General features: G+C 30.5%; 1 protein-coding gene across 2 annotated transcripts; it reads right to left on the bottom strand.

Moving 5' to 3' along the window:
• Positions 1-1,544: 1,544 nt before the first annotated feature.
• Positions 1,545-9,525, bottom strand: LOC123294269 (1,5-anhydro-D-fructose reductase-like). Of its 2 annotated transcripts, XM_044875393.1 has the most exons (6): positions 9,453-9,525; positions 9,227-9,360; positions 9,043-9,143; positions 6,370-6,573; positions 4,361-4,614; positions 1,545-1,882 (listed from the first exon to the last, which is right to left on the bottom strand). In XM_044875393.1, exons 2-6 carry the CDS (start codon positions 9,354-9,356, stop codon positions 1,573-1,575), a joined length of 999 nt encoding a protein of 332 aa, XP_044731328.1. In that variant the 5' UTR covers positions 9,357-9,360; positions 9,453-9,525; the 3' UTR covers positions 1,545-1,572. The 2 variants fall into 2 exon arrangements, with proteins under 2 accessions (XP_044731328.1, XP_044731329.1); XM_044875394.1 differs by lacking the exon at positions 9,453-9,525 and having other exon boundaries at positions 9,227-9,427.
• Between the last annotated feature and the right edge of the window lie 4,250 nt (positions 9,526-13,775).

Below are 13,775 nucleotides of genomic sequence, written 5' to 3'. Positions count from 1 at the left end.
AAATAAATAAGTAAACAGATTACCAATTATCATTGAGGAAAACATTTTATCACCGTTTATAAATATGAACTTTAAACTTCAAGAATTGAGTAAAATTTCTATCTTCTGTTATCTCCAACAATGATTTAATTAATTTTTTTTTTTTATATTCATTAAATTTATAAAATTTTTATGATTTAGTAATTATGACATTAGGTAATATATCAAAAACTAAATAATTAACTTAAGGGGTAAAATTATCAAATTAAATATTTGGAAATTATAGGGTAAACATTGACAGATCTCCAAATACAATGGGTAACTCAAAGGTAACTGAAATTGCTAAAAGCAAATTAACTAATCCTAATATAAGGTTCATTGGAAATTTATCAGCTAGCTTTATTTATAGCAGTGGTAGAATAATTTTTCTCACCTCTGTGCAGAAAGATTCAAATTTCTTCCCGCTGTGCAAAACGAAGTTGCCGCTTTCTGCCTCCACCGGGGAGAAAAATAGTATACACTCCATAGGAGCAAATAAAGAATGTTCCGATCTATTGTCTATTGTCGCCCGAGGCGAAGCCGAGGTTAGGAGCAAGTAAAGAATGTCTTAGATCTCATGTTCACTTTCACCCGAGGAGAAGCCAGCGGTAATAAACATGAAATCTGAGACTTTCTTTACATAAAAAAAAATAGATATAGGGTACCGGATAGGATACCGGGCGAAACAAAATTTATGAATCCCTTACACATTTATGAGAAGTGTTGGAGTTTTTGGATCTGACGCATCTTAAAAGAAAAAAGTTTTGTTTAAATTAAAATTTTTTATTATTGAAATCTAACATAATTTTCTCTGTAAATATTAAGCTTAGCGAAAAAATTGTCTGATGAAAAATTGTAGAAAATTTGTTTTCTACAACATTGTTTACTATAAAAATTTAAGTTTTCCTAATATTAGTTAAGAAATTCTTAAAATTAAAAACGATAATTAACGAAGCTTTACTCTTTATAATAGTGAGGGATTCTGTAAGAGATTCTTAGTTTCCGTTTCGTAAGGTAATTTCAAGACACCCCATAGAATTGGAGAAATTGACACAAATTTTCAAAGTATTTATTACAGTACAATACAGAACACAATTTACTGAATCTAAATTCAACACTTTAAAAAATTGCACTCACAAAGTATTAAAACCTCCAACTTCTCTGAAAATAGGGGAAAAAATCACCACAAATACCTTCCTTAATTTCTTTACACTCCAGAAAGTATCGCTACTAACGACAATCATAAGATCTGCGGGTTGGTCATGCTTTTAATAGCGTAATACATTTTTGTTTATTACCAATTTTTTTTTTTTTGATTCCACCGAAATAAGAATTGGAAATCATTTGAACTAGACATAAAGTAATTGAACTAACATTTTCATACAAAATGTAATCCAAATCGATAATCTTAGTCCAAAAAATTGGTTGAGATTGGGACTCTGATTCAAATAGATCATTATAGTAAAAAACCACAATAATTTTAATAACAATGTATTTGTTTTCAAACAACAATACAACCACTTTATTTTCGTAAATAAAAATTATTTTTATTATTTAATTTTTTTCAGGTAATTTAAAAGGATATTGTGGATGATTTTCAACGCCTTTCCAAAAAAGAAAATTAAATATACGACCTTCTTCACCTCGATCTAATTTATTTAATTCGTTAATGTCATCTATGCTTAATTCAAAGTCGAATATATCAAAATTTTCTTTGATTCGATTTGCATTACCACTTTTTGGTATAATTACAATACCTTGTTGTATCAGGTGTTTTAATAATATTTGTCCGAGTGATTTGTTATATTTACTTGAAATTTCTTTAACAATTTGTAGCCCTAATAGATCTGGAAACGTTTCTGGACTGAAATATACAAAAAAAAAATCGTTATTGGCAGATCATTAAATGAGTACATTAAATCTTAACAAAAAAGAGCCGCAAGGAAAAGTCGGGGAGTCGCCACAACCAAAAGGCACTTCCTTAAAATTAACATTTCTAAGAATTTCAACTCTCTAACTGAATTTGATGGAGCTGTGAAGATACGTGTAGCCTGAAAAACCGCGAATAAACATGATATTTCGATACGAAAAAGACGATAAAATTCCTTGACACTTACTTAATTCACATACAGATTTTTTATTCTTTAGCTTAATTTGGAGAATCTGTGGAGGTGCGCAAAACTTTAAAGACCGCGAAAATTCATAATATTTCGACGAAAAAATGAGAAATGGAGCTGGGAAGTTGACATCGATCTTCAAAAGGCACTACCCTCCCTGATGGAAATATTTTCTACCAAGAGTCTAATTTAGTCTTGCAGTGTTCTGAAAAACAATTCTAGAAGAATGAGTAAATCTAAAAAATTCTGAAACACCCTGAAAAAGTCTGAAAAGTAATAAATATGTTAATAAGTTTTACATAGATATTTTCAGACTTTTTTTTATAATTTTTTAGACTTACTTATTCTTCTAGAATTGTTTTTCAGAACACTGCAAGACTAAATTATACTATTAGCAGAATATATTTCCACCAGGGAGCTGTTGTAATCACAATTCGGAAGGACTGTGGAGGTAAACAACCGCCTCGAATATTATATACATACTGGGTGTTTTTTTATATCATATCCAATATGTATTTAACGGACTATAAGTACCTATATATATATATATAGCCCAAGAGCTGATGATACATTTAGAGCACGAATTTGGCCCATATAATTATGTAGCTTAAAAGTATCGTCAAGGAAAATTGTATACAAAATGATTATTCTCGTTGCGTAAGGTAAAAGCAAAGTAAAATATATGTGTTGAAAAATATTATTGACCCATCATGAAATAATAAAAATTACAGTTTAGTATCAATAATAATTGAGCGTAATTTATGAATCGCAAATCATTGAGTGGGGGGGGGGCATGGAACCAAGCCGCCCGAATAATATTTAAAACAAGTGAAAACAAACAATTGACTGAGTTAATTGTTGAAATACCATGTATAGACAGTGTTCATTACTCTGTCACATAACACATACATGTCACACATTTATAACTGATATAGCCATAAAGCCGGGTAAACAGTAATGTTTACGAAAAAAATGTTTCAAACAAAAGTTGTTAATTTTTTTATAAGAAACATTTTTTACAATTAAACTTTTGTTCTATCTCTAACGGTTTACAAAATATTGACCTATGTTGCTCATTTACGAACTTGACCTCACTTTTTACGTCCTCAGCACGCTATAAAAATTTCAGCTTGATATCTCTTCGTTTTTGAGTAATCGTGATGACAGACGGACAGACGACAGACAGACAACCGGAAATGGACTAATTAGGTGATTCTATGAACACCTATATCAAATTTTTTTTCGTAGCATCAATATTTTTTAGCGTTACTTGGGACTAAACTTAATATACTATGTATATTTCATATATACATATATTGATCCAAGCTGAAATTTTAATAAGTATATTTTTGTTAATAAGCGAGATCGTTCCGCTAGTTGAAAAAACTGCCAAACACTAAAAAATATTCCTTAAGGTAGAGTGAGGCTGATCGATAAGCTAAGTCGGTAAAGAATGCCCCTTGCCTCTAACGTTCGGGATGCTTTATTAACGTATGTCCTCTTGCATCTAACTTTTGGGATGTTTGATAATTACAATCCTTTACCCACGTATAGTCTATGTCAAAAAAAAACTCGTTTTAAAACATTCTGTGTTACTATTATAACATAACATATGATGAGTACGCTTAGAATGTTTTAACAGTGGCGATTTTTATGGAATCAAGTATAGTTACTCCGTGGGTAACTGTGACTCCGTTTGCATCAAGACATAATCTTTAAAGACTTTCAAAATTGTCCACAGTCCTAAAGTAAAGTGTCTCTAGGGTTAGCACACATATACTTGATCATGTTCCCTGGTCGTCGACCTTTTACAGAAGATAAGATTTTTTACGCACCCCCTTATGGAAAAAAGAAACTACAGTAGAATCTCGATAATGTATTAATAAGTCTGAATAACACTTCTTTACTTTCTCTTAAAAACTCTGAAAAAGTAGAATTATTCAGAGTTTTTCTGACTTACTAAAACTTTCAATAGAACATTTTTAGGGCTATAAAGAGCCCTCATAAAAAAAATATATTGTAACGTTAAATATGGTGAGGAAGAAGCTCATACAACTGGCGTCCTTACTCAATCCATATGTGCAAAATTTGACTTCGATTTGGGCGACAATGAACATTAGATTTGAGGCATTCTTTACTTTTGCTCTCTGTATGTGTAATATACTGTTACATAATCAAATCAAAAATAATTAAAAAAATTTTAACAACATTCCAAAAATATTTACCTGTACTTATATTTATTAACAAAATGTTCTTTAGCTCCAGGACTGCCGAGTGGTGAGTAAGCCGTAACAACAATACCTAATTCCTCACATAAGTTTCGTAAATTGACTTGTTGCAAATACGCATGTAATTCTATTTGTAAAACAGCTGGTTTTATTTCCTTTGCATTATTAAATACATTTTTTATTTGTGTTTCATTAAAGTTACTTAATCCAAGAAATCGTATTCGACCACGTGCGACTTCTTTTTCAAGTGTCTTCAAAATAAAACATTGCATTAGATTCACTTTTTTTTTAAAAATGTATAAAGCAAATTCGAGGATAATCGTTTAGAGACATCCCGGCATCCACCTATAATATAGACAAACTAATAGATAGATTTTCTATCTAGTTTATTTCGGTTCTTATGAATCTGTACAAAGTATTCTACGATCTGCCAGTAAAAATTTAACTACTCTCCACACACACTTATAGTGCCAATAAAGTATCAAAATATTTTCTCTCGGTTAATATTCTTAAAATTCATCTTAAGCGATGCAAATTAAATTTCTGGTTGGAAAATGATAAAAATGTTCCAATTATTTTATGATCGGCTGAATGGTACAGATTAACGAAAAACAAGTTTTGGCAACAAAAAAAATCAAGTTTTCTAATTGAGTGGGGTTGAGAAAAAACAGGTCTGTTTTTTTTTTGGACGTTCAAAATACACATACGTTTTACGGATTGGTTATGCAGTATAACCCTGTATTTAAAAGTTACAGACAATCATACTTATAAATCATAACTAATTTGGTCCCCATAAAGTCATGCCCAACTCGAAGAACGTCTGAATATTTTAGTCACAGAATTAATGCAAAGGACCAGAGAGTGGGCGAAATCGCAGGGTTAACGCGAGGGGGAAAACTCTACAGACCAGCTTTAACTCTATTCCAATAGAGGCATGGTTAACCCGTAGAACGCCTATGCATTTCAATTATAGGGTTAACGTGTAAAAAGTCTATCCGCCGAGGAGTAGAACTATTAAAAATTTAATTTTTGAATATTTTTTAGTCAAAAATAGGTGAAGCCTGTAAGATTTGTGTTAGATTTGAGTCATAATTTCTCTCGATTCTGCCTCGGAGTCGGATAAAAAGTGTTTCAGTATTGACTTAAATGAGGGAAGTTCGTCAATGTACTACGTGAGTAACATATTAAATTTGACCATTCACAGCCATGCCAATATTTTTTGCAGACCTTACGAACTCAAATTTCATACTTTTCGACTGACAAAAACACTTTTAAATACTTTTGAACTTTTGCCATTTGCAAGAGCCTTACACCTATTGTTTGCCGGTATTAGATTGTAGCATTTATTCAGTACACAAGGCAGATTTTTTGATGTCAGCCAAGCAGACACCCCGAAAATATCTTCCCATTCTAGTCAAAATACGGAAATACTTAATACTTAAGGAAAAGTCAAGTTTAAAAACAAACGAATTATTTTGTTGTACAAGTAAAAACAAACAAATGATCTAATTAATTGTTGTAATACCTTGTATAGAAAGTGTACAAAAATTTCAGCTTGATATCTCTTTTCGGTTTTGAGTTATAGTGTTCACGGACGGCCAAACGGAAATGAAATAATAAGATCCAAATTTTGTTCGTATATCATCAATATTTCTAAGCGTTACAAACTTGGGACTAGTATTAATAACTTAAAATATATTTCATATATACAGGGTATATTATGATAGTCTCATTTTGGTACATTTTACCTTCATATCGAGATAAAATGGACCATACCTTGAGGCAAAATAAAAACAAACAAAAAAACTATAATTTTTAACCCCCTCCGAGACAGATACTAAAAATGGAACTTCGCGTTCTGTCATCATCTTATCATGTTTCGATAATCCAAAAAAGTGTTTTATTAGAACAAAAATAATGTTTTAAGTTACTAAATATAAAAATACGGTAAACATCCTCGAAATTCGCTATTTCATAGAAAATAATATTTTCTAAATGATAATTACCTCCCATACTGCAAGATGATCTGTTTCTTTATCTAAAACATAATATCCATTCTCATCAATAGCTGGAGTTAGAGTTGTGTTATCGTAATAAAATCCAAATGGAATATGTATTAAATATAGGTCAATATAATCCAATTTTAATTTTTCTAATGATAAATTCAAAAACTTGGATACATCACAAGGTCTGTTACCAATATGTGGAAGCTAAAAATGTTTTTAATTGTTGGTTTTGTGTCCAAATAATAATTTAATTGAGGGGTTATATAATATTATATTATTAATTTTTAATAAAATGGATTAACATGGTCGCCACTCAGCGACTCCACTCACTACACTCACAAAATGATTTACTGTCTTAACATATATTGCGTCTACATATCTAAATTGGGCTCAAAAGGAGGAGGTACTTTTCAAGAAAGTCTGAGATACTTATGTTACATCGAGCTAGCTCTCCACCCTAGCGTTTTTTCGTACAAATAATGGAGAGACTAACGATTTTGACCTTTCACTCTAGTTGAGTTTAATCAAACCCAAAAGTCAATTTTAAGAGATTAACACCTCGTGTAAAGATGTGGAGCTCTGGTTTTTTACCTAAAAAATCAGTTTTAACATATAGTAGATTGAAATTAGGATTTCGATATGGAATAATTAATACAAAAGGTATTCGTGTTTTTAGCGAATTGCCGAAAGAAATGGAGCTATTGCTTTTGTACTGATAACGGAATTTTGAAAAAATTTCTTCAAAAGTTCATCGATCCTACCTAATAGATGTAAAAAATGACCATAATTAAAATTTATATACATATTTAAAATTGATATACGTTTATGTGTTTGTAATCTCTCTAGCGGTCGTCATCTAAGTCCAATTTGAATTCACAATTTTGAATTTTTTCAAAATAAAAAATATTTTTGTACCAGTTTTAAGCAAAAAAGTACTCTTGTCATCTTTTCTCTAGGCGCTTAGTTTCGAAATGAAAATTCTTGAAAAATTAAAAATGCAATATTTGATTTGCATAAAAATGTGTTTTTTCAATTTTTGAGGGAATTCGCTTAGCAACGCAGCTCCTGCGCTACGATTTTTTTTAGGTATATTTTGGTGTCCTGAACTTTGAAAATTCACTACTGGAATTGCCAACAGAGTGAGAACCACCTCTCAAAGTAGATTGACAAGGATAGTAAATATCAGGGCCTGGTCATAATACGCATGTTTTAATATACAACGTAATATCCTGGCGCGTATTTTAAATAAGATTATACCCTTTGAAAATACACTACATTTTAAAATACATGATCATACGATCATATGATCATATGATCATATGAAATGTCAATTTGAAATATAAACACATCATTGAAACAGCTGATTCCGGTTATACGATCATGCCTCCTTAGATCATATATTTTAAACAGGTCTCCAACTATTTTCATCTTTGTTTATCTACTCTCATCTTTGTTAATCTACTCTGTGACGCCAAAATACATATACTTGGTATACACTGGGCTCATCCATTTAAAATATATGATCTAAGGTCCTGAATAACTCCTTAAATTCTCCTATGCGCAACAATTGCCAACACATTTATTTGTTACTGGCAACACATTTTATTTATAATTAATATATTATTAACACAATTGCACAACAATCGGCAACAATGTAAAGATGCTCAAAAACTGTTTTCGGAATTTTCTTGGTAATTTTCGATTTTACGACAGATAAACGTTTATACAAAAGGAAAGAGGTGATAATTTTATACAAAAAAATCTCATAACATTTTTTTGTCGAATTCATATTTATCATTTTACTTGCCAAACTGAATTACTTTATATATTATTTTATTGTCGCGCGTGAGATAAAGACTGTTTAAGTCACTCATTTTACGTGGGTTAAATAATGTTTATTACCGTACGCATTTTCAACCAATCAAATTACTGTCAAAATCTACAGTAATAATAAGTTACTATAGTAACTTTTTTAATGTTCTAGTTTTCTCCAAAACTCATGGCAAATAAATTATAATTACCGTTTATTTTCATATTTAAGAGGCGTAGATAAAGTTTTGTACGATATATGTGTGATAACGTATTATCAATATACACTTTGTGTAACAAAAAACGCATACGGATATAGAGGAGTATATATATATATGTAAATCCGCGGTTTTCTTTTGCACATTCGTTGTGCAAATTTCGCATGCGCACGTTAATAATGCCCTTAGCTTTATTAACAACTTGGATCGTAAATAACTATAACACACATTTTTACACAAAAGTATTTCTGCGCTTAATAACGAGCTTTGTACCAAATTTAATATACCCCTTATGATCATCTATTACATTGTTTTATTAAATGACCAATCATTATTACATATTAGATAGGCAGAGTAGGTATCAGTGGCGGATTTAAGAAAAAAAAACCCAGTGGCCAAAATCTGTAAATAGGACCCGTTTTTGTTTTCGTTAATTAACTTAGTGGGTGCCCTTTCCAAAAAAATTTGCCCCCCATTTTTTGTCTTTGTAAATGGGAAACCCCCATTTTTTGTCTTTGTAAATGCATTTCGGACCCCCTTGTGGTGTGTTATTTCAATGGCCCTGCTCCTTTGCCACCCTTTAAAACCGCCACTCGTAGGTATATTTAAATATATTATAGTGAACTGATCAAATTTTAATACATACCTTGGTTGTTATAAACAATTCTTCCCTCTTATGGCCCTGATCAAACCATTTTTTGAGTGTATCACCAATAACAGTTTCATTATTGTAATTAAAAGCCGTATCTTAAACAAATAATACGAATATAGTATGTTATGAAGGTACGGTTTATATAAACAATACCCACAAAATATTAAAATTTACTTACCAATATGACGATAACCTACAGATAAGGCAGTTTGTATAGCATTTGCTATAATTTCGTCAGTGGCTTGCCAAGTGCCCAAGCCTATAATTGGCATTTGAAAATCTTTAAATAATTTTGATCTTTTAATCATTTTTCTATAATAACAAATAATTATTCATTTAATATATGATTACTGCAACTATATAAATCTATTTTTGTATCGAAAACTACAGCTATTTATAAATACCTCACAATCGCCGCCTTGCCGAAACGTGTACAAACACTAACAATACAATTCACGATTTAACGATTAAATTATTTGTAATTACTTAAAATTGAATAATATTTGAGCATCTAGATTTTCAAAGCTATCTATAAAATTGCTATCAAATTTAAATATATTAAGTAAATGAGGATGCCAGTAAATGTAAAATAAAAAACAATTTTTGAATTTTTCGCAAAAATTATTTATTTGCGACAACTGTTTCGAGATGACAGTCTCTTCGCTTCATGCCAATATTATGAATGTTAACTAAGTGAAAACAAACAATTGACTTAGTTGTTGAAATATCAGGTATAGTAAAGTGTTGAATGTCAGTGCTTGCATAATTTTATAAATTAATTAGATAAGTTAAAAAAACCCAATTTTCGCCACCATATTTTATAGTTTTGCAGAAAACGGACGTACACCAAATTTTTGTTCTAATTTACGCCCCACGGGTAAACCAGTGATGTTTACGAACAAATGTTTCAAACAAAAGTTGTTTATTTTTTATAAGGAACATTTGTTTTATTTACGGGCCCAAGATCCAATTGATCTATGTTGAGCTCATTTACGGAAGGATAGACGGAATGACAAACAAACGGAAATGGATTAATTTGGTGACTTTATGAACACCTACACCAAAATTTTGTTCGTATCATCAATATTTCTAATGCCAGTTTTCCACTAGACAGGCAAACAATAAAATAATGTTCAAAAACTAAAACCCCGACGACTACAAAATCACACTCTTAAAAGTATGGAAACAAATAATATTTTCGTCTTAAATTGTTATGATAAGTAAAATCGTCATTACAGTTGGGGGACCTCTAAAATTAAACAAAATTTCACTAGACGAAAAAAAGGTTCCCCCACTGTATTAACGATTTTACTTATCATAACAATTTCAGATGAAAATATTTTCTTATTTTCATACTTTTAAGAGCGTGAATTTGCAGTCGTAGATTAGAAGCGTAGAAAAGAAGGAGGGAACAGACGAAAATACATATATTTTAAACTATTTTGCGGTTATAACTTCGTGATAAAGTATAACAATATATATATTTATGAACAGTGCTAATTACTTCCTTTCATTTAATACCAAACACGCTATCATTAAATCGAAATTTGTTTTTTGATCATAACTTTATCCAGTAGCGAGCGCCGTTTAAAATTTGTACGTCACATAATCTATAAATATGTGACGTTACATAATCTATAACCAGCGGACGATCAAGACGCTCGGACGATATCTCATTTGTTAAATTATGATTATTAGTTTAGAAGCTACGTGGGAACAAATGAACATACATACATATCAATCAAACACATAATCCTCGTCCATGGTAAACCCGAGGTAAAAACAAAACACAAATAAAAGCTTCACTTTTTGAAGACTGGCGTGTCCGTGTTTTGCGACAGTTGGATAAAAATAATAATCAAATATGGGTTTTTAAATTATTACTTTGAGTTTGTTTCAGTTTTATTTTATTTTTTTTAAGTTTCTAGAAAAAACAAACACAATAATAACTCAACTGCTCATTTATTCGAAAACCACCTTATGCGTTACAAACTTGGGTTAAAATTAGTAAACATACTTTGATATACAGGATGGGCCATTTTAATCTATACACCTGAATATCCACCAAAGGCGGCACCTATTAAAAATGGACCTCAACAAAAATTGTAGAGTTTGATGGGGGGCATCATGTTCTGACAGATTTAACCTAGTTCTTCGGGATTAATAGACAATTTAGATCCTAAACAATAAGAAATATAGAATAACCTTTAAATTAGAAAGTTGATCCTCATAAAAAACCAACATTTTTATCTAAATCATTTTTACGAAAATCAGAAGCTTTCGGAGGAAATGTGACTAAAAACTATGTCATTATTGCATTTAATCAAAAGAAACATGCGAGCTTTAAACTGAAAATATAAGATTTCAAATTGATCGCTGAAGGCGCAATTAAAATTAAATTAAATGTTTAGCTCTTACCGCTTTGCACGGATAATTGAAAGGGTAGGGAACCTACAAATTTTATATAAAGTTGAGAAGCGTACTAAAATTAACAAAATTATTTTACAAAAAATTTGTTATGACTTCTTGAAAGCTTGATTAATTTTCATGAAAATGAGCTATGAAAAATTTCCGTACGAGCTGCCTGGGCCAAGATTTATGCTTTCCAATTAAAATTGACACTTCTAAAATTTTTTTAAATAATCATCGCACTTTTAAGGTCTGGGATATTCTTGTGTAAAAACTTCTGTCACTCTCCACTTTTCGTTTTAAAAACATTTTAAAAAAAAATGTTTTCATATTTTAGGCTTTTTTCACCTGACTGCCATTTTATAAAAAAAAAGTGTAATCTAAAACCTCATCCAGCTCATTTGAAAACTTGTACTTTCTAGTTTTATATATTGCTAAAAAATTTTTATTTACCCTTGCCGCTCTGTACTGACGGTTGCAAGGGTGAGAAATGTAAAAGCATACAAAAATGTAAACAATTATTTTACGAGAAATCTGTTTAGACCACTCGAAAGTTTGTTTATTTTTTATTGAAAATGGGCTATACAAATTCCCGTACAAATTTTTTGAAGTAAGTAGTCGCAGTCCCGTGGTCAGATGGTGGAAGATCTTATCCACATAAATATATAAAGCTGTAATAATTACTGGCGTTGAGATATCGTGAATTATTATCATTTGAATATGACAGACAAAATATATTTTTTTAGATACTTGATAAGTCTAAGCGATAGATATATTATAGGTAAGATTGAAAATGCTAAAGTGTAGCTATTATATAGGGAAGATTGAAAATAGCAAATGCGCGTCGATTTTAGTGCGGGCTGCGCCCAAAAAGAGGGTGAATATTTTTTCTGTAGTTCCTAAGATATAGATAATGTATGAATCCGCAAAAAAGTCGACGCTCATTGTTATTTTGAACAAGACCAATGACTTAAAAAATGAAATTCCCAGGCCCAAAATATTTATTCAACAACCAGCATCATACAATTTTTTTCTTACAAAAAAAAGAAAAGAAAACATAACATGTTATGAAATCTGTCTCATCTTACACACAGTGTATACTCCGCTGTTGCGCTTGCGCCATACCTGGCATGAGGTGAGCTGTAGGCGCGGCGCGTACAATTCAAATTACAATAATATATTATCAATTATCATACAACAAACAAAGAAGCTTCATCAATCGCACACACATACTTATTTAAATTATGTTATGTCAGCAGCTAGCTTAACATAACCGGATTCAACTTAAAATTATAAACATAACTTGTGAGCCGGGACAAGTTTTAAAAGCTTATTTTTAAAATTTTTTTCTGTTTTTTTTATTTTTATTTTTTGTATATCAAAAATTGTATTCAGAATTTGTGGTGAATCGTTTATTTCTTTCCAATCTTACAACTAGTGCTATTTAATTGATGGCGGCGTAAACTGTGCTTCTTATCACTTCTACCAAAGTACTAAAGAAAATTTCAGAAGTATATCAAAAACGTAAATTAAATTTGTGAAATTACAATTTCTAATGTAATCAGATCTTATGGGCTAAATCTTAATAATGTTCAGTTTTCTGGATGTTTACAAAACCGAATATTATGTACTTTAAATTTTGTATTTATAACTTATCTTCGGGTAGTTTATACACCTCTTTTGTTTTTAGTTTTTAGGCTGTAACTTAAATTCTTGTCGCAGAGAAAAATGCCGGATTTTCATAAAATTTTTAACTCCAAAAAAGAATTGGTTAATTTTTTTCCTACAATTTTATGCTCTGGACATAATGGTGCTCCATTTATGATTTGACTACAATCCCACAAAATAAAGGATGTCGGAAATATATATCCCTTGAAATGGTTCTTTTACAATTATGATGTCTTACTCGATGTTTATCCACTGTTAAAAAATTTGTACATTTAATAATTTTAGAATTTCTTAATTGGCGAAATCGAATCTTGAGCTCGAGGCTCGAGGCCTCTATGGGTGATAAGCATGCGCATATACTAATTTTGTGTTTATAATCAATTTAAGACATAAAACAGATATGCGAATGTTTATTGCTTGTCTCTACGATCAATACAGAATGATGTATTTTATTTATTATATGTCTATTGAAACATTTGCATAAGAAACAATTTGGGAATTTGTCGCTAATGCACTTTCGTATAACACAATAAATGTTACCGAATGTTTAACGACAAATCTTTGAGAAATATCAGTGACCAACCACTACATTCATTACAATTGACTCCTCTTTCGAGTATGCAGAATTTTCTACCAAAAATAAACATCAT

Source organism: Chrysoperla carnea, chromosome 2, assembly GCF_905475395.1.
Source record: "Chrysoperla carnea chromosome 2, inChrCarn1.1, whole genome shotgun sequence".
In the NCBI taxonomy this organism is placed as follows: domain Eukaryota; kingdom Metazoa; phylum Arthropoda; class Insecta; order Neuroptera; family Chrysopidae; genus Chrysoperla; species Chrysoperla carnea.
This window is presented reverse-complemented; position numbering and strand designations above follow the sequence as displayed.